General features: G+C 40.0%; 1 protein-coding gene across 3 annotated transcripts in view; it reads left to right on the forward strand.

Moving 5' to 3' along the window:
* The window catches only part of AP-2alpha (adaptor protein complex 2, subunit alpha), a 170,495-nt gene that overhangs the window by 107,801 nt on the left and 41,155 nt on the right, over window positions 1-21,539 (forward strand). For 2 of the 3 annotated variants that reach the window (XM_071675042.1, XM_071675043.1), the window contains exon 14: window positions 3,627-3,750. In XM_071675042.1, coding sequence (XP_071531143.1) covers window positions 3,627-3,750 — 124 coding nt within the window. The remainder of the gene's footprint in view (window positions 1-3,626; window positions 3,751-21,539) is intronic. The other variant, XM_071675044.1, reaches the window with a different exon arrangement.

The following is a 21,539-nucleotide window of genomic DNA, read 5'->3' on the forward strand; positions in this document are numbered from 1 at the left end:
CACTTATTTTTTTTTTTTTTTTTTTTTTATACCTCGTCGCTGTCTCCCGCGTTTGCGAGGTAGCGCAAGGAAACAGACGAAAGAAATGGCCCAACCCCCCCCCATACACATGTACATACACACGTCCACACACGCAAATATACATACCTACACAGCTTTCCATGGTTTACCCCGGACGCTTCACATGCCTTGATTCAATCCACTGACAGCACGTCAACCCCTGTATACCACATCGCTCCAATTCACTCTATTCCTTGCCCTCCTTTCACCCTCCTGCATGTTCAGGCCCCGATCACACAAAATCCTTTTCACTCCATCTTTCCACCTCCAATTTGGTCTCCCTCTTCTCCTCGTTCCCTCCACCTCCGACACATATATCCTCTTGGTCAATCTTTCCTCACTCATTCTCTCCATGTGCCCAAACCATTTCAAAACACCCTCTTCTGCTCTCTCAACCACGCTCTTTTTATTTCCACACATCTCTCTTACCCTTAGGTTACTTACTCGATCAAACCACCTCACACCACACATTGTCCTCAAACATCTCATTTCCAGCACATCCATCCTCCTGCGAACAACTCTAACCATAGCCCACGCCTCGCAACCATACAACATTGTTGGAACCACTATTCCTTCAAACATACCCATTTTTGCTTTCCGGGATAATGTTCTCGACTTCCACACATTCTTCAAGGCTCCCAAAATTTTCGCCCCCTCCCCCACCCTATGATCCACTTCCGCTTCCAAGGTTCCATCCGCTGACAGATCCACTCCCAGATATCTAAAACACTTCCTCCAGTTTTTCTCCATTCAAACTCACCTCCCAATTGACTTGACCCTCAACCCTACTGTACCTAATAACCTTGCTCTTATTCACATTTACTCTTAACTTTCTTCTTCCACACACTTTACCAAACTCCGTCACCAGCTTCTGCAGTTTCTCACATGAATCCGCCACCAGCGCTGTATCATCAGCGAACAACAACTGACTCACTTCCCAAGCTCTCTCATCCCCAACAGACTTCATACTTGCCCCTCTTTCCAAGACTCTTGCATTTACCTCCCTAACAACCCCATCCATAAACAAATTAAACAACCATGGAGACATCACACACCCCTGCCGCAAACCTACATTCACTGAGAACCAATCACTTTCCTCTCTTCCTACACGTACACATGCCTTACATCCTCGATAAAAACCTTTCACTGCTTCTAACAACTTGCCTCCCACACCATATATTCTTAATACCTTCCACAGAGCAACTCTATCATATGCCTTCTCCAGATCCATAAATGCTACATACAAATCCATTTGCTTTTCTAAGTATTTCTCACATACATTCTTCAAAGCAAACACCTGATCCACACATCCTCTACCACTTCTGAAACCACACTTATTATTATTATTATCATTATTTTTTAATTTTCCAAAAGAAGGAACAGAGAAGGGGGCCAGGTGAGGATATTCCCTCAAAGGCCCAGTCCTCTGTTCTTAATTCTACCTCGCTAATGCGGGAAATGGCGAATAGTATGAAAAAAAAAAAATTATTATTATGGAGATGTGTGCAGGAGGGTGGATGTGCTGGAAATGAGATGTTTGAGGACAGTATGTGGTGTGAGGTGGTTTGATCGAGTAAGTAATGTAAGGGTAAGAGAGATATGTGGAAATAAAAAGTGTATGGTTGAGAGAGCAGAAGAGGGTGTTTTGAAATGGTCACATGGAGAGAATGAGTGAGGAAAGATTGACCAAGAGGATATATGTGTCAGAGGTGGAGGGAACGAGGAGAAGTGGGAGACCAAATTGGAGGTGGAAAGATGGAGTGAAAAAGATTTTGTGTGATTGGGGCCTGAACATGCAGGAGGGTGAAAGGCGTGCAAGGAATAGAGTGAATTGGAACGATATGGTATACCGCGGATGACATGCTGTCAATGGATTGAACCAGGGCATGTGAAGCGTCTGTGGTAAACCAAGGAAAGTTGTGTGGGGCCTGGATGTGGAAAGGGAGCTGTGGTTTCGGTGCATTATTACATGACAGCTAGAGACTGAGTGTGAACGAATGGGGCCTTTGTTGTCTTTTCCTAGCGCTACCTCGCACACTTAAGGGGGGAGGGGGTTGTTATTATATGTGCGGCGAGGTGGCGATGGGAATAAATAAAGGCAGACAGTATGAATTATGTACATGTGTATATATGTATATGTCTGTGTGTGCATATATATGTGTACATTGAGATGTATAGGTATGTATATTTGCTTGTGTGGACGTGTATGTATATACATGTGTATGTGGGTGGGTTGGGCCATTCTTTCGTCTGTTTCCTTGCACTACCTCGCTAACGCGGGAGACAGCGACAAAGCAAAATAGATAAAATAAATAAATAAATATAATTATTATACTTAATTACTGTTTCTTGCATTAGTGAGGTAGTGCCAGGAAACAGACAAAGAATGGCCCATCCACTCATATTCACATATATATAGATAAACATATCTATGTCTTTTTACCCTTGCCACACTGATTTATGATGTTCTGACCTCCTCTTCCTCCCATAAACAGGCCTGAAGGGACCCAGTGGTCTACCCTTTGAATTTATTTGTATTCCTTGTTTTAAATCATGGGGTATCATTTAGTGACTTTGGGTCAAGAGTCACTTTCTGTCTGTGTTTCATTGTCAAGAGAATTATTCATCATCTTTAAGCTGTGTTCATGGTCATATAAATAGCTCACATGTTTCTCAATATTCTCTATGTTTACTTGTATTTCTTTCATACTAAGTAATGAGTCATTATTGAACTTGCATCTGAGGCTTACATTCTTGGTCTTTATCCACCACTTCTTCCCTGCCACTAATCCTTTGTAGGAGCTTTATGCAATAACTTTAGCACTGTACTATGGCCATGTAAGTTATATTTTTCCTTTTGTATTTACATATCCATTACTTTTTAAATATTTCCTTCATTATAGTGGAACAACCAAATTTTTTCAGCTTATGAATGATTTTTATGGTCACCTGACAATTAAGGATTGAATATAGAGTGACAGAGTAAGTTATTTGTAGGACATTGAACATTTGATCCACCAAGTTTCACTCTTTTGGCCTTGTCATAAAGGCTGTGAGTTCACCAAGTAATTCATTTTTGTCATTTCCAGCATATCTTCATTCACTCATGTTTGTCTTTGTTTATCTCCTCATTGTATTCTCCATTTTTTTTTTTTTTCCTTAGGCTCATTATATTCCACATGGTAATTTGGTCATAGCTTGTGCTCATTCACAAATTGCTATATTTACATCATAGATTTCTTAGCGTAATTAATGTCTTTTGGAGTATTTATTGACTTTAAATGTCATGTAAAGTTTTAGTTTGCGTAACAGTAGGGCCCATAATGATAATAGTAAGTACATTCGCGTCGATGATTTTTCTGAGTACTTTGATTTATTTGACATAGAACATTTTTCTTAGCAGTTAGTGTATTTATATTCTTTCACCACATTTGCATGTGCATATGTGTATGCCCCCATATATGTATGTTGCTTTTTTATATTTTCTGTTGTTTTTTGTTTTGTTCTTAAGCTTTTTACATGTTTGATTTTGTTATCCTTCATTTTGGCTTACTTTTGTATGGTAGCTCAAGACGAAATCACCATCCAGTGCAGCCTTTCCAATTCCCCAGGTGAACAATTCTACGTCAGCAGACTTGTTGGGTCTTTCAACACCTCCAGCCACTCAGAACAATACTCAGAGTAACACAGGTAAGTGATGCCATTTTAATCTGATATTAGATTCTTTATCTCCTAATCTCTTTTGCTCATTCAATAGCTGTAATTTGTCAGAAGCTAGTTCTAGTTTCCTCTAGCCTTTATATAATCACATAATTTGTTGTATGTCTTAGAAAGAGCGTTGTAGAATCTCTCTCTCTCTCTCTCTCTCTCTCTCTCTCTCTCTCTCTCTCTCTCTCTCTCTCTCTCTCTCTCTCTCTCTCTTGTTCTGCCCTATAAGCACTATCTTTGCAGAATCTCTCAAACATTTTACATATCAGCTTTTCAATATCACACCTTGTGTTAAAAAGTGCTTCTTATAGTTGGTTCTAAAACATACATTCATGTGGCTTTTCCATAATTTTAGTGGTGTTCCCATGTTAGATCTACTCTTCCACATGATTTGTATGCCAAAGCAAGTACATGTACCAAAGGAAAAATGGAAGAAAAATATTTTATTAACCTTTCTTAGACTTTTCTACAAGTATTGTACATTTGCTTTTGTTGTGTACAATCCATTCTATATTAAATGTTGAAGGTAAGAAGTACCACCATAGTTAAAAAGATTTAGTGTTATTTTAGAGTAAAGAAGATACGAGTAAGCTGTTTTTGCATGATTAGTCTCTACCAACAAAATGGACTTCAGAAAAAAATTAGTAGAATAATGTATTATGGGAAAGCATGCAAAGAATAGGTGCTTTTTGGCAAAATGGTAGGGGCAGTAGTTAGAATTAGTAGGTAGGAACATTAGACTGAAGCCTTAGGAAGAAACATAGGGTAGTAGTAGGTAGGAGCATTATCTGGGAGCATTAGGTAGAAGTAGTAGGCTGCAACATTAAGCAGGAGTATTAGGTAGACACTTTAGATCATAGTTGGTAGGAACATTAGGAAGGAGCCACTGAAAACACTGCCAGAGTTGCCCTCTTCCAGTGGCCTGTTAAAGATGATGTATTGAAGGCTACAAAGCACCATTGGAGCTCATCAGTTATGGAAACTATTGCTGTGGCCACCCCCTTGAGGGAGTTCCCAAAGGGAACAGGTATCAGAGATATAGATAGATATATAGACTGTGTCAGACATTCATTCAGTAACAAGGGAAATGGAAGAACCAAAGAAGAGTTGGAAGGATAAAATGAAAGATGCCATGAGGGCTTTGGGCCTAAACATGCAGAAGTGTACGAGGCATGCATGGGAGAGAGTGAATTGGAGGGATGTAGTACTCGAGCTGAACAAGGCATATGTTATGGAGTGGTTAGGAAGACCATGGAAAGGTCTGTAGGAGTTTGGCAGTGAATGGGAGGCTCTGGTCTTGGTATTTTATACCTGACAACTATGTAGTGGATGTGGGCAAACGAGGTCATTTCTTATGTTCTTAGTGCTTTACTCGAATTGGCAAATAAGTATGGAAAAATGAAATTAGAAATAATTCTTTCATCATCATTCTGTAGGTAGAATGATAATAGGAGAATTCATTTTCCTAAGAATATGAAATGATGGATAGTAAAAGTTGAGGAGCAGGTTATGTATGTGATGATGGTGAGGGAAAATGAGTAAACAAAATATAGCATTGTTTATTGTGTATTCTTTTCCTGAAATGGTTTGATTACCTACCATTAGAATTAGGTGCTTTGTTATGAATGAGGTTTTTACTCCATCGTCTTCCCAATCACAGATATACTAGGTTGTCCACAAGCTTGACTGCTAGAGACAGATATATTTCCAGACAAAAAAGAATTACTGGAATCAGAGCACTCAAACACATACCTAAAATGTGCAGATGTGCAGAGAACACAGTTTCTCAGAATACTTCCCAGTTAATTGTATATTCATCATGATAGTGAAGAATGAATACTTTCCACATATTCCCAGCATGATGTGTAAGGTGACTAAGAGGGATGGGAGTGGGGGCTGGAAACTGACTCCTCCATGATTTGCAGTTTCCAAAAGATGGAACAGAAGGTGGAGCCAAGCAAAGAGTGCCCATCTTCCTTGAAGGTTTAAGCTGGATTTTTTGAAAATGTTTGAATGTAACCAAGATGAAAAGAAATGAGAAATAGATAGTATGTTTGAGAAAAGGAACCTGGATGTTCTATCTACAAGTGAAACAGAACTCATGGGTAAGGAGGAAGAATGGTGTGGGAATGTCTTAAGGGTAAAGTCAGGGGTTTTTGTGTGGTCGAGAGCTTTGGAAGGGGTAGTGCTTTTACTGAAGGAGGAGTTGTGGGAAAAAGTGTTAATGAAGTGAACACCAGACTGATCCAGGTAAAAATGAAAGTAAATTGCAAGAGGTGGGTGATTATTATTGCTTTGTGCACCTGGCCACTAGATCAATAAAGAGAGGTGAGTGTTTTAGGATGAATGTGTCAACAGTTTTGATGAGAGATCAAATATTATGGATGGATAATGTAAATGCGAAAGTGGGTAAAATATAGCAGTTGAGGGTATAATTGGGAGACGTAGGATATTCTGTAAGGTTGATAGAAACTGTGAGCATCTTGTGGATTTTGTGCTGAAAAAGGATTGGTGATTGGGAATTTATGATATTGTAGTTTGTAGTTGGATGGCAGCCCCTGACCAGGGAGGTATATTGATGTTACTACCATCGGGTATTGGGAGGGTGCGTAGTGAGTCAACATTTTAGTGGTTGTCAAATTGCACTCCTTCGACCCAGATAACTGTCTTTTCTTTGTGCCTCACCCATGTGTGGACTGCTGGCATTCTGTCCTCAAACATGCAATCTCAACAACACTTGACTCACACAGCTCATTATTCATTACTAGATTTTCCTGTGGTGGCAAATGGTAGGATCAAAAAATTGAAGTAGTAGGTAGGAACATTAGATGAATATTAAGTTAAAGAAGTTGGTTGGAGCATTAGGTATAAGTAGTAGATTGGAACATTAGGTAGAAGTAGTCATTAGTAACATTAGGTAGGATCCTCTGGAAACACTGCTTTGGAGTTGCCCTCTGCCGGTGGCCTATTAAGGGTGAGGCACTAAAAGGCTAAGAAGTGGCACAGGGGTTCACCACTTACATAGACTCTTTTGCCATGGCAACCCCCTTGAGGGAGTTGCTGAAGGGCATGGGCATCAGATATAGGCAATATTTTTTTTCCCGAGTCGCAGACAAAAGTCCATATCAAGGCCAGGCATTAATTGAAATATAGAGAGAATTATGAAACATAAAAAGAAAAGACAAAGTAAAGTATTTATGAATTTAGGAGGAAGTGAAAGACCTATCTTTTGAAATGTACCAGGTCATAGTTATTGGGAAAAACATGAGAAGGTTGAAAGTTCCAAAGCTTTGATGTGTAGGGAAAGAAGCAGGTATCTAAATGACCCAACCTTGAGTTACCAATGACCACACAATAATCATTTGATGGTAGGGTGGCATATGTAAGGGTGTTTGGGTTGGGGTGATATGCGAAGAGAAAGAACCATAGAGAATGGTGTGACTGACAGTGGTGAAAGCCTTGTGTAACACAAAATGTGGTAAGACAGCTGGAATGAATGTTACTGCTGTTGAATATATCAGAAGGTAGGTGACTGTGTTGTTGACTGGATCATGTGAGTGTTCGAATTACAAAGTCATATATGTTTATATACTATTTATTTATTTATACTTGACCACTGCTTCCTGCACCATCGAGGTAGTGCCAGGAAACCCATCCACCCATATACACACATACATACATACATACATACATACATACATACATACATACATACATACATACATACATACATACATACATACATACATACATACATACATACATACATACATACATACATACATACATACATACATACATACATACATACATACATACATACATACATACATACATACATACATACATACATACATACATACATACATACATACATACATACATACATACATACATACATACATACATACATACATACATACATACATACATACATACATACATACATACATACATACATACATACATACATACATACATACATACATACATACATACATACATACATACATACATACATACATACATACATACATACATACATACATACATACATACATACATACATACATACATACATACATACATACATACATACATACATACATACATACATACATACATACATACATACATACATACATACATACATACATACATACATACATACATACATACATACATACATACATACATACATACATACATACATACATACATACATACATACATACATACATACATACATACATACATACATACATACATACATACATACATACATACATACATACATACATACATACATACATACATACATACATACATACATACATACATACATACATACATACATACATACATACATACATACATACATACATACATACATACATACATACATACATACATACATACATACATACATACATACATACATACATACATACATACATACATACATACATACATACATACATACATACATACATACATACATACATACATACATACATACATACATACATACATACATACATACATACATACATACATACATACATACATACATACATACATACATACATACATACATACATACATACATACATACATACATACATACATACATACATACATACATACATACATACATACATACATACATACATACATACATACATACATACATACATACATACATACATACATACATACATACATACATACATACATACATACATACATACATACATACATACATACATACATACATACATACATACATACATACATACATACATACATACATACATACATACATACATACATACATACATACATACATACATACATACATACATACATACATACATACATACATACATACATACATACATACATACATACATACATACATACATACATACATACATACATACATACATACATACATACATACATACATACATACATACATACATACATACATACATACATACATACATACATACATACATACATACATACATACATACATACATACATACATACATACATACATACATACATACATACATACATACATACATACATACATACATACATACATACATACATACATACATACATACATACATACATACATACATACATACATACATACATACATACATACATACATACATACATACATACATACATACATACATACATACATACATACATACATACATACATACATACATACATACATACATACATACATACATACATACATACATACATACATACATACATACATACATACATACATACATACATACATACATACATACATACATACATACATACATACATACATACATACATACATACATACATACATACATACATACATACATACATACATACATACATACATACATACATACATACATACATACATACATACATACATACATACATACATACATACATACATACATACATACATACATACATACATACATACATACATACATACATACATACATACATACATACATACATACATACATACATACATACATACATACATACATACATACATACATACATACATACATACATACATACATACATACATACATACATACATACATACATACATACATACATACATACATACATACATACATACATACATACATACATACATACATACATACATACATACATACATACATACATACATACATACATACATACATACATACATACATACATACATACATACATACATACATACATACATACTAAATCTGAGTGGTTGCTGGGTTGGCACTTGGTGAAAATTTCTACCCAAAGTCAGCCATGCCAATACATTTTACTTGTTTGACAATGATTGCTGTTGGATTTTCATAGTAATTTTATGGACACTGACTCTTTTAACATTGAAAGTTGACCAAGAAGAGGCTGTAAAAGGTGTTTCAAGCACAAGTGAAGGCATTGTTGCCAATGCTTGTCTGACCATGACAACAGTGCATCCAACTGGTGCAGCAGGTAATTTTATTCACATGATTCTGCGGTTATAAAAAACAATCATTGATTCAGAGTGATTATAACAGAAGATCCCATGGGTTTCCTAAAAAGGAAATGGACCAGGTTTTAGCTAGATTTAGAAGATTCAGCAGATGATGAGCCTGAATTACTTGACAAAGATATGTTTCTGGATCATGCAGAGAGTGATTTTATGAACACTTGATCTTCTGACACTGAAAGTTGACCACATTAAGGCAGGAAAAGATGTTTCTGGCACAAGTGTTGGCAGTGTTGCTTGTGCCACCTGATATGACAACATTGAATCTGATTGAGAGAGCTGGTAATTTTACACTTATGATTCTGATGTAATGAAAAAAAGTCATTGGTTCAGATTAATTATAACAAGAAAAGATTCATTGTATCAGAAAACCATGTTAGTAATCATAGAACAATTTTGTAGTGAAGGGAAAACAAACAGTATGATATGCATAGTGGCAACTCGGCACTCAGGCCTTCTCTGCACTTTTAGCATGTTGCACTTAAACATCTACATAGCTTTTATGTGTTATCTAAGTGATGATAGTAAGCCACATATTCTTATGAAAAGATTTTGTTTTCGTTATTAAATGAAAATGTAATTTATAGAGTGGAAAGGAAAGCAAACTGAAGAGTTAAGGAATTAATGTTCAAATTGCAAGAGACTATTCAGAGAATGAGCTTAGTATGGCACACAGTTCTTCACACTGGTAAGAAGCCATATTAAGATTTGCAGAGGCTTACAAGAAAAAGAGAGAATTGGAACGATGTGATATACCGGGGTCTACATGCTGTCAGTGGACTGAACCAAAGCATGTTAAACGTCTGGGGTAAACTATGGAAAAGTCTGTGGGGCCTGGATGTGGATAGGGACTTGTGGTTTCGGTGCATTACACAAGACAGCTAGAGACTGAGTGTGAATGAATGTGGCCTTTTTCTCTTTTTTCCTGGCACTACCTTGCTGAAGCAAGGGGTAGCGAAGTTGTTTCCTGTGGGGCAGGGTAGTGCCAAGAATGGATGAAGGCAAGGATGTAAGGCATGTGTACGAGTAGGAAGAGAGGGGAGTGATTTGTTCCTAGTGAATGTCAGTTTGTGGCAGGGGTGTGTGATATCCCCATGATGGTTTAATTTGTTGATAGATGGCGTGGTTAGGGAGGTAAATGCAAGAGTTTTGGAGAGAGGAGTGAGTATGCAGTCTGTTGTGAATGAGAGGGTATATGTGACAGAGGTGAAGGGAACGAGAAGTGAGTCAGTTGTTGTTCGCCAATGATACAGCTCTAGTGACTGAATTGTGTGAGAAACTGCAGAGGTTGGTGACTGAGATTGGAAAAGTGTGAGAAAGGAGAAAGTTGAGAGTAAATGTGAATAAGAACAAAGTTAATAACTTTGCTCTTATTCACATTAGGGTTGAAGGACAGTTTGATTGGGATGTAAGTTTGAATGGAGAAAAATTGGAGGAAGTGAAGTATTTTAGATATCTGGGAGTGGATTAGCAGCAGTTGGAACTATGGAAGCAGAAGTGAGTCACAGGGTGGGGGAGGGGGTGAAGGTTCTGGGAGTGATGAAGAATGTTGTCTCGGAGAGCAAAAATGGGTATGTTTTAAGGAATAGTCCTTCCAACAATGTTATATGGTTGTGAGGCATGAGCTATATATAGGGTTGTATGGAAGAGGTTAGATGTGTTGGACATGAAATGTTTGAGGACAATATGTGATGGGAGGTGGTTTGATCGATTAAGCAATGTAAGAGTAAGAGGGATGTGTGAAAATAAAAAGAGTATGGTTGAGAGAGCAGAAGAGGGTGTAATGAAATGGTTTGGACATATGGAGAGAATTAGTGAAGAAAGATTGACAAAGAGGATATATGTGTCAGAGGTGGAGGGAACAAGGAGAAGTGGGAGACCAAATTGAAGGTGGAAGGATAGAGTGAAAAAGATTTTGAGTGATCTGGGCCCGAACATACAGGAGGGTAAGTGAATTGGAACGATGTGGTATACTGGGGTCAACGTGCTGTCAGTGGACTGAACCAGGACATGTCAAGTGTCTGGGATAAATCATGGAAAGGCCTGTGGGGGCTGGATGTGGATAGGGAGCTGTGGTTTCGGTGCATTACATGTGAAAGCTAGACACTAAGTGTGAATGAATGTGGCCTTTTTGTCTGTATTCCTAGCACTGCCTCACTGAAGCAGGGGATAGTGATGCTGTTTTCCTGTGGGGCGGGGTAGCGACAGGAAGAGATGAAGGCAAACAAATTTGAATATGTACATGTGTATGTATGTAATGTCTGCATATGTGTATGTATGTTGATATGTATATGTACGTATGTGGGCATTTATGTATATGTGTATATGAGTGGATGGGCCACTCCCTGGTGGTACCTCACTGACGCGGGAAACAGCAATTATGTGGTGTGGTTTCAGAAGTGGTCTCCCGCGATAGCGAGGTAGCGCAAGGAAACAGACGAAAAAATGGCCCAACCCACCCACATACACATTATACATACACGTCCACACACACACATATACATACCTATACATCTCAACATATACATATATGTACACACACAGACATATACATATATACATGTACATAATTCATACTTGCTGCCTTTATTCATTCCCATTGCCACCCCGCCACACCTGAAATAACAACCCCCTCCCCCCTCATGTGCACGAGGTAGCGTTAGGAAAAGACAACAAAGGCCACATTCGTTCACACTCAGTCTCTAGCTGTCATGTAATGATGCACCGAAACCACAGCTCCCTTTCCACATCCAGGCCCCACAGAACTTTCCATGGTTTACCTCAGACGCTTCACATGCCCTGGTTCAATCCATTGACAGCATGTCGACCCCTGTATACCACATCTTTCCAATTCACTCTATTCCTTGCACGCCTTTCACCCTCCTGCATGTTCAGGCCTTCCACTTCTCCTCGTTCCCTCCACCTCTGACACATATATCCTCTTGGTCAATCTTTCCTCACTTATTCTTTCCATGTGACCAAACCGTTTCAAAACACCCTCCTCTGCATTCTCAACCACACTCTTTTTATTACCACACATCTCTCTTACCCTATTATTACTTACTCGATCAAACCACCTCACACCACATATTGTCCTCAGACATCTCATTTCCAGCACATCCACCCTCCTCCGCACAACTCTATCCATAGCCCACACCTCACAAGCATAGAACATTGTTGGAACCACTATTCCTTCAAACATACCCATTTTTGCTTTCCGAGATAATGTTCTCGACTTCCACACATTCTTGAAGGCTTCCAGAATTTTCGCCCCCTCCCCCACCCTATGATTCACTTCCGCTTCCATGGTTCCATCCGCTGCCAAATCCACTCCCAGATATCTAAAACACTTCACTTCCTCCAGTTTTTCTCCATTCAAACTTACCTCCCAATTGACTTGTCTCCCTCAACCCTACTGTACCTAATAACCTTGCTCTTATTCACGTTTACTCTCAGCTTTCTTCTTTCACACACTTTACCAATCTCAGTCACCAGCTTCTGCAGTTTCTCACATGAATCAACCACCAGCGCTGTATCATCAGCGAACAACAACTGACTCACTTCCCAAGCTCTCATCCACAACAGACTGCATACTTGCCCCTATTTCCAAAACTCTTCCATTCACTTCCCTAACAACCCCATCCATAAACAAATTAATCAACCATGGAGACATCACACACCCCTGATGCAAACCTACATTCACTGAGAACCAGTCACTTTCCTCTCTTCCTACACGTACACATGCCTTACATCCACGATAAAGCTTTTTACTGCTTCTAACAACTTGCCTCCCACACCATATATTCTTAATACCTTCCACAGAACATCTCTATCAACTCTATCATATGCCTTCTGCAGATCCATAAATGCTTCATACAAATCCATTTGCTTTTCTAAGTATTTCTCACATACATTCTTCAAAGCAAACACCTGATCCACACATCCTCTACCACTTCTGAAACCACACTGCTCTTCCCCAATCTGATGCTCTGTACATGCCTTCACCCTCTCAATCAATACCCTCCCATATAATTTCCCAGGAATACTCAACAAACTTATACCTCTGTAATTTGAACACTCACTTTTATCCCCTTTGCTTTTGTACAATGGCACTATGCAAGCATTCCACCAATCCTCAGGCACCTCACCATGAGTCATACATACATTAAATAACCTTACCGACCAGTCATCAATACAGTCACCCCCCTTTTTTTAATAAATTCCACTGCAATACCATCCAAACCCGCTGCCTTGCCGGCTTTCATCTTCCGCAGAGCTTTTATTACCTCTTCTTTGTTTACCAAATCATTTTCCCTAACCCTCTCACTTTGCACACCACCTCGACCAAAACACCCTATATCTGCCACTGTATCATCAAACACATTCAACAAACCTTCAAAATACTCGCTCCATCTCCTTCTCACATCACCACTACTTGTTATCACCTCCCCATTTGCGCCCTTCACTGAAGTTCCCATTTGCTCCCTTGTCTTATGCACTTTATTTACCTCCTTCCAGAACATCTTTTTATTCTCCCTAAGATTTAATGATACTCTCTCACCCCAACTCTCATTTGCCTTCTTTTTCACCACTTGCACCTTTCTCTTGACCTCCTGTCTCTTTCTTTTATACATCTCCCACTCAATTGCATTTTTTCCCTGCAAAAATCGTCCAAATGCCTCTGTCTTCTCTTTCACTAATAATCTTACTTCTTTATCCCACCACTCACTACCCTTTCTAATCAACCCACCTCCCACTCTTCTCATGCCACAAGCATCTTTTGCGCAATCCATCACTGATTCCCTAAATACATCTCATTCCTCCCCCACTCCCCTTACTTCCATTGTTCTCACCTGGCGGAATGCGTGCATAGTGCCATTGTACAAAGGCAAAGGGGATAAGAGTGAGTGCTCAGATTTCAGAGTTATAAGTTTGTTGAGTATTCCTGGTAAGTTATACGGGAGGGTATTGATTGAGAGGGTGAAGGCATGTACAGAGCATCAGATTGGGGAAGAGCAGTGTGGTTTCAGAAGTGGTAGAGGATGTGTGGATCAGGTGTTTGCTTTGAAGAATGTATGTGAGAAATACTTAGAAAAGCAAATGGATTTGTATGTAGCATTTATGGATCTGGAGAAGGCATATGATAGAGTTGATAGAGATGCTCTGTGGAAGGTATTAAGAATATATGGTGTGGGAGGCAAGTTGTTAGAAGCAGTGAAAAGTTTTTATCGAGGATGTAAGGCATGTGTACGTGTAGGAAGAGAGGAAAGTGATTGGTTCTCAGTGAATGTACGTTTGCGGCAGGGGTGTGTGATGTCTCCATGGTTGTTTAATTTGTTTATGGATGGGGTTGTTAGGGAGGTGAATGCAAGAGTTTTGGAAAGAGGGGCAAGTATGAAGTCTGTTGGGGATGAGAGAGCTTGGGAAGTGAGTCAGTTGTTGTTCGCTGATGATACAGCGCTGGTGGCTGATTCATGTGAGAAACTGCAGAAGCTGGTGACTGAGTTTGGTAAAGTGTGTGAAAGAAGAAAGTTAAGAGTAAATGTGAATAAGAGCAAGGTTATTAGGTACAGTAGGGTTGAGGGTCAATTCAATTGGGAGGTGAGCTTGAATGGAGAAAAACTGGAGGAAGTGAAGTGTTTTAGATATCTGGGAGTGGATCTGGCAGCGGATGGAACCATGGAAGCGGAAGTGGATCATAGGGTGGGGGAGGGGGCGAAAATTCTGGGAGCCTTGAAGAATGTGTGGAAGTCGAGAACATTATCTCGGAAAGCAAAAATGGGTATGTTTGAAGGAATAGTGGTTCCAACAATGTTGTATGGTTGCGAGGCGTGGACTATGGATAGAGTTGTGTGCAGGAGGATGGATGTGCTGGAAATGAGATGTTTGAGGACAGTGTGTGGTGTGAGGTGGTTTGATCGAGTAAGTAACGTAAGGGTAAGAGAGATGTGTGGAAATAAAAAGAGCGTGGTTGAGAGAGCAGAAGAGGATGTTTTGAAATGGTTTGGTCACATGGAGAGAATGAGTGAGGAAAGATTGACCAAGAGGATATATGTGTCGGAGGTGGAGGGAACGAGGAGAAGAGGGAGACCAAATTGGAGGTGGAAAGATGGAGTGAAAAAGATTTTGTGTGATCGGGGCCTGAACATGCAGGAGGGTGAAAGGAGGGCAAGGAATAGAGTGAATTGGATTGATGTGGTATACTGGGGTTGACATGCTGTCAGTGGATTGAATCAAGGCATGTGTATGGGGGTGGGTTGGGCCATTTCTTTCGTCTGTTTCCTTGCGCTACCTCGCAAACGCGGGAGACAGCGACAAAGCAAAAAAAAAAAAAAAAAAAAATTTATGGATCTGGAGAAGGCATATGATAGGGTTGATAGAGATGCTCTGTGGAAGGTATTAAGAATATATGGTGTGGAGGCAAGTTGTTAGAAGCAGTGAAAAGTTTTTATCGAGGATGTAAGGCATGTGTACGTGTAGGAAGAGAGGAAAGTGATTGGTTCTCAGTGAATGTAGGTTTGCGGCAGTGGTGTGTTATGTCTCTATGGTTGTTTAATTCGTTTATGGATGGTGTTGTTAGGGAGGTAAATGCAAGAGTTTTGGAAAGAGGGGCAAGTATGAAGTCTGTTGGGGATGAGAGAGCTTGGGAAGTGAGTCAGTTGTTGTTCGTTGATGATACAGCGCTGTTGGCTGATTCATGTAAGAACCTGCAGAAGCTGGTGACTGAGTTTGGTAAAGTGTGTGAAAGAAGAAAGTTAAGAGTAAATGTGAATAAGAGCAAGGTTATTAGGTACAGTAGGATTGAGGGTCAAGTCAATTGGGAGGTAAGTTTGAATGGAGCAAAACTGGAGGAAGTAAAGTGTTTTAGATATCTGGGAGTGGATCTGGCAGCGGATGGAACCATGGAAGCGGAAGTGAATCATAGGGTGGGGGAGGGGGCGAAAATCCTGGGAGCCTTGAAGAATGTGTGGAAGTCGAGAACATTATCTCGGAAAGCAAAAATGGTTATGTTTGAAGGAATAGTGGTTCCAACAATGTTGTATGGTTGCGAGGCGTGGGCTATGGATAGAGTTGTGCGCAGAAGGATGGATGTGCTGGAAATGAGATGCTTGAGGACAATGTGAGGTGGTTTGATCGAGTAAGTAACGTAAGGGTAAGAGAGATGTGTGGAAATAAAAAGAGCGTGGTTGAGAGAGCAGAAGAGGGTGTTTTGAAATGGTTTGGGCACATGGAGAGAATGAGTGAGGAAAGATTGACCAAGATGATATATGTGTCGGAGGTGGAGGGAACGAGGAGAAGTGTGAGACCAAATTGGAGGTGGAAAGATGGAGTGAAAAAGATTTTGTGTGATCGGGGCCTGAACATGCAGGAGGGTGAAAGGAGGGCAAGGAATAGAGTGAATTGGATCGATGTGGTATACCGGGGTTGACGTGCTGCCATTGGATTGAATCAGGGCATGTGAAGCGTCTGGGGTAAACCATGGAAAGCTGTGTAGGTATGTATATTTGCGTGTGTGGACATTTGTATATACATGTGTATGGGGGTGGGTTGGGCCATTTCTTTCGTCTGTTTCCTTGCGCTACCTCGCAAAAGCGGGAGACAGCGACAAAAAAAAAAGAAAGAAAATAGAAATATATTGTGTAAGGTTTTAAGAATATATGGTGTGGGAGGCAAGTTGTTAGAAGCAGTGAAAATTTTTTATCGAGGATGTAAGGCATGTGTACGTGTAGGAAGAGAGGAAAGTGATTGGTTCTCAGTGAATGTAGGTTTGCGGCAGGGGTGTGTGATGTCTCCATGGTTGTTTAATTTGTTTATGGATGGGGTTGTGAGGGAGGTGAATGCAAGAGTTTTGGAAAGAGGGGCAAATATGCAGTCTGTTGTGGATGAGAGAGCTTGGGAAGTGAGTCAGTTGTTGTTCGCTGATGATACAGTGCTGGTGGCTGATTCATGTAAGAAACTGCAGAAGCTGGTGACTGAGTTTGGTAAAGTGTGTGAAAGAAGAAAGTTAAGAGTAAATGTGAATAAGAGCAAGGTTATTAGGTACAGTAGGGTTGAGGTTCAAGGCGATTGGGAGGTAAGTTTGAATGGAGAAAAACTGGAGGAAGTAAAGTGTTTTAGATATCTGGGAGTGGATTTGGCTGCGGATGGAACCATGGTAGCGGAAGTGAATCATAGGGTGGGGGAGGGGGCGAAAATTCTGGGAGCCTTGAAGAATGTTTGGACGTCGAGAACATTATCTCGGAAAGCAAAAATGGGTATGTTTGAAGGAATAGTGGTTCCAACAATGTTGTATGGTTGCGAGGCATGGGCTATGGATAGAGTTGTGTGCAGGAGGGTGGATTTGCTGGAAATGAGATGTTTGAGGACAATATGTGGTGTGAGGTGGTTTGATCGAGTAAGTAATGGAAGGGTGAGAGAGATGTGTGGAAATAAAAAGAGTGTGGTTGAGAGAGCAGAAGAGGGTGTTTTGAAATGGTTTGGTCACATGGAAAGAATGAGTGGGGAAAGATTGACCAAGAGGATATATGTGTCGGAGGTGGAGGGAACGAGGAGAAGTGGGAGACCAAATTGGAGGTGGAAAGATGGAGTGAAAAAGATTTTGAGTGATCGGGGCTTGATCATGCAGGAGAGTGAAAGGCGTGCAAGGAATAGAGTGAATTGGAACGATGTGGTATACCGGGGTTAACGTGCTGTCAGTGGATTGAACCATGGCATGTGAAACGTCTGGGGTAAACCATGGAAAGTGTGTGGGGCCTGGATGTGGAAAGGGAGCTGTGGTTTCGGTGTATTATTACATGACAGCTAGAGACTGAGTGTGAACGAATGGGGACTTTGGTCTCTTTCCTAGCGCTACCTCGCACACATGAGGGGGGAGGGGGTTGTTATTCCATGTATGGCGAGGTGGCGATGGGAACAAATAAAGGCAGACTATGAATTATGTACATGTGTATATATGTATATATCTGTGTGTGTATGTATATGTGTACACTGAGATGTATAGGTATGTATATTTGCGTGTGTGGACGTATGTATATACATGTGTATGGGGGGGTTTGGGCCATTTCTTTCGTCTGTTTCCTTGCGCTACCTCGCAAACGTGGGAGACAGCGACAAAGTATAAAAAAAAAAATATATATATATATATATATATATATATATATATATATATATATATATATATATATATGGATCTGGAGAAGGCATATGATAGAGTTGATAGAGATGCTCTGTGGAAGGTATTAAGAATATATGGTGTGGGAGGAAAGTTGTTAGAAGCAGTGAAAAGTTTTTATCGAGGATGTAAGGCATGTGTACGTGTAGGAAGAGAGGAAAGTGATTGGTTCTCAGTGAATGTAGGTTTGCGGCAGGGGTGTGTGATGTCTCCATGGTTGTTTAATTTGTTTATGGATGGGGTTGTTAGGGAGGTAAATGCAAGAGTCCTGGAAAGAGGGGCAAGTATGAAGTCTGTTGGGGATGAGAGAGCTTGGGAAGTGAGTCAGTTGTTGTTTGCTGATGATACAGCGCTGGTGGCTGATTCATGTGAGAAACTGCAGAAGCTGGTGACTGAGTTTGGAAAAGTGTGTGGAAGAAGAAAGTTAAGAGTAAATGTGAATAAGAGCAAGGTTATTAGGTACAGTAGGGTTGAGGATCAAGTCAATTGGGAGGTGAGTTTGAATGGAGAAAAACTGGAGGAAGTGAAGCGTTTTAGATATCTGGGAGTGGATCTGGCAGCGGATGGAACCATGGAAGCGGAAGTGGATCATAGGGTGGGGGAGGGGGCGAAAATCCTGGGAGCCTTGAAGAATGTGTGGAAGTCGAGAACATTATCTCGGAAAGCAAAAATGGGTATGTTTGAAGGAATAGTGGTTCCAACAATGTTGTATGGTTGCGAGGCGTGGGCTATGGATAGAGTTGTGCGCAGGAGGATGGATGTGCTGGAAATGAGATGTTTGAGGACAATGTGTGGTGTGAGGTGGTTTGATCGAGTGAGTAACGTAAGGGTAAGAGAGATGTGTGGAAATAAAAAGAGCGTGGTTGAGAGAGCAGAAGAGGGTGTTTTGAAGTGGTTTGGGCACATGGAGAGGATGAGTGAGGAAAGATTGACCAAGAGGATATATGTGTCGGAGGTGGAGGGAACAAGGAGAAGAGGGAGACCAAATTGGAGGTGGAAAGATGGAGTGAAAAAGATTTTGTGTGATCGGGGCCTGAGCATGCAGGAGGGTGAAAGGAGGGCAAGGAATAGAGTGAATTGGAGCGATGTGGTATACCGGGGTTGACGTGCTGTCAGTGGATTGAAGCAGGGCATGTGAAGCGTCTGGGGTAAACCATGGAAAGCTGTGTAGGTATGTATATTTGCGTGTGTGGACGTATGTATATACATGTGTATGGGGGGGGGTTGGGCCATTTCTTTCGTCTGTTTCCTTGCGCTACCTCGCAAATGCGGGAGACAGCGACAAAGTATAATAAAAAAAAAAATATATATATATATATATATATATATATATATATATATATCCCTTGGGATATGGGAGAAAGAATACTTCCCACGTATTCCCTGCGTGTCGTAGAAGGCAACTAAAAGGGGAGGGAGCGGGTGACTGGAAATCCTCCCCTCTCTTGTTTTTTTTTTTTTTTTTAATTTTCCAAAAGAAGGAACAGAGAAGGGGGTCAGGTGAGGATATTCCCTATGAGGCCCAGTTCTCTGTTCTTGGCGCTACCTCGCTAATGCGGGAAATGGCAAATAGAATGAAAGAAAAAGAAAGATATATATATTTATAAAATGCAGTATTAATTCTTTATGACAGGCAGGTGTGAGTGTGTACTCTAATTTTATGCAGTTTACCATTTCTTTATGTTTTCTGACTCCCAAAAAATATAACTCAGAAACAGGGTTTAGGAACTTAACCCATTCATGAACTGGGGGCTTTCAGTACAGGCATTCTGCTAGTCCTTATGCACCTCACTATGAGCCAAACACACTTCGAAAATCCTAGCTAACCAATCAGTGACACGTATCCCCTTTCTTATGAAATCCAGTTGCAAATCCATCATGTGAGCAACTTTGCCAAAATTAAGCTAACCAATCAGTGACACGCATCCCCTTTCTTATGAAATCCAGTTGCAATCCATCCATGCGAGCAACTTTGCCAAAATTTCATCTTACACACATTCTGTGCAAGGTTTTCATCACTTTATTTGACCAAAACCCTTGGCATGACTCTCAATTCACATATTTCTATTTCCCAAACACCCCCACATCAGCCACACTGTAATTAAACACATGCAACAGTCTTTCACAGTACTCACTCCATCTCCTCTTCACCTTATCTTTGCCTTGTACCCTTTCCCCATCTGCCCCTTTCACTGACGCTCTTGTTTGTTTTCTTTTTCTCCTCACTCTCTCAGCCAAATTACTTTCGATTCTCCCTGATGTTTGCTGATACTTGCTTACTTGAACTCTCGTTTGCATTGCTTTTCAGTTCCTGCCCCTTTTTCTTGACCACCTGCTGCTTTTTCTCATACATCAACCAATCACTCAAACTGTTATATGGAAGGTGATGTCCTTTCATTATGGTTGAATATTAAACTATATACACCACACCACACAATCATTTCAGGTAATAACCCATAGCATTATATAACCATGGTAACATCATGCAGCCTTTATGCACTCCCACATTTATTGAGA

This window comes from Panulirus ornatus, chromosome 20, assembly GCF_036320965.1.
Source record: "Panulirus ornatus isolate Po-2019 chromosome 20, ASM3632096v1, whole genome shotgun sequence".
Classification (NCBI taxonomy): Eukaryota; Metazoa; Arthropoda; class Malacostraca; order Decapoda; family Palinuridae; genus Panulirus; species Panulirus ornatus.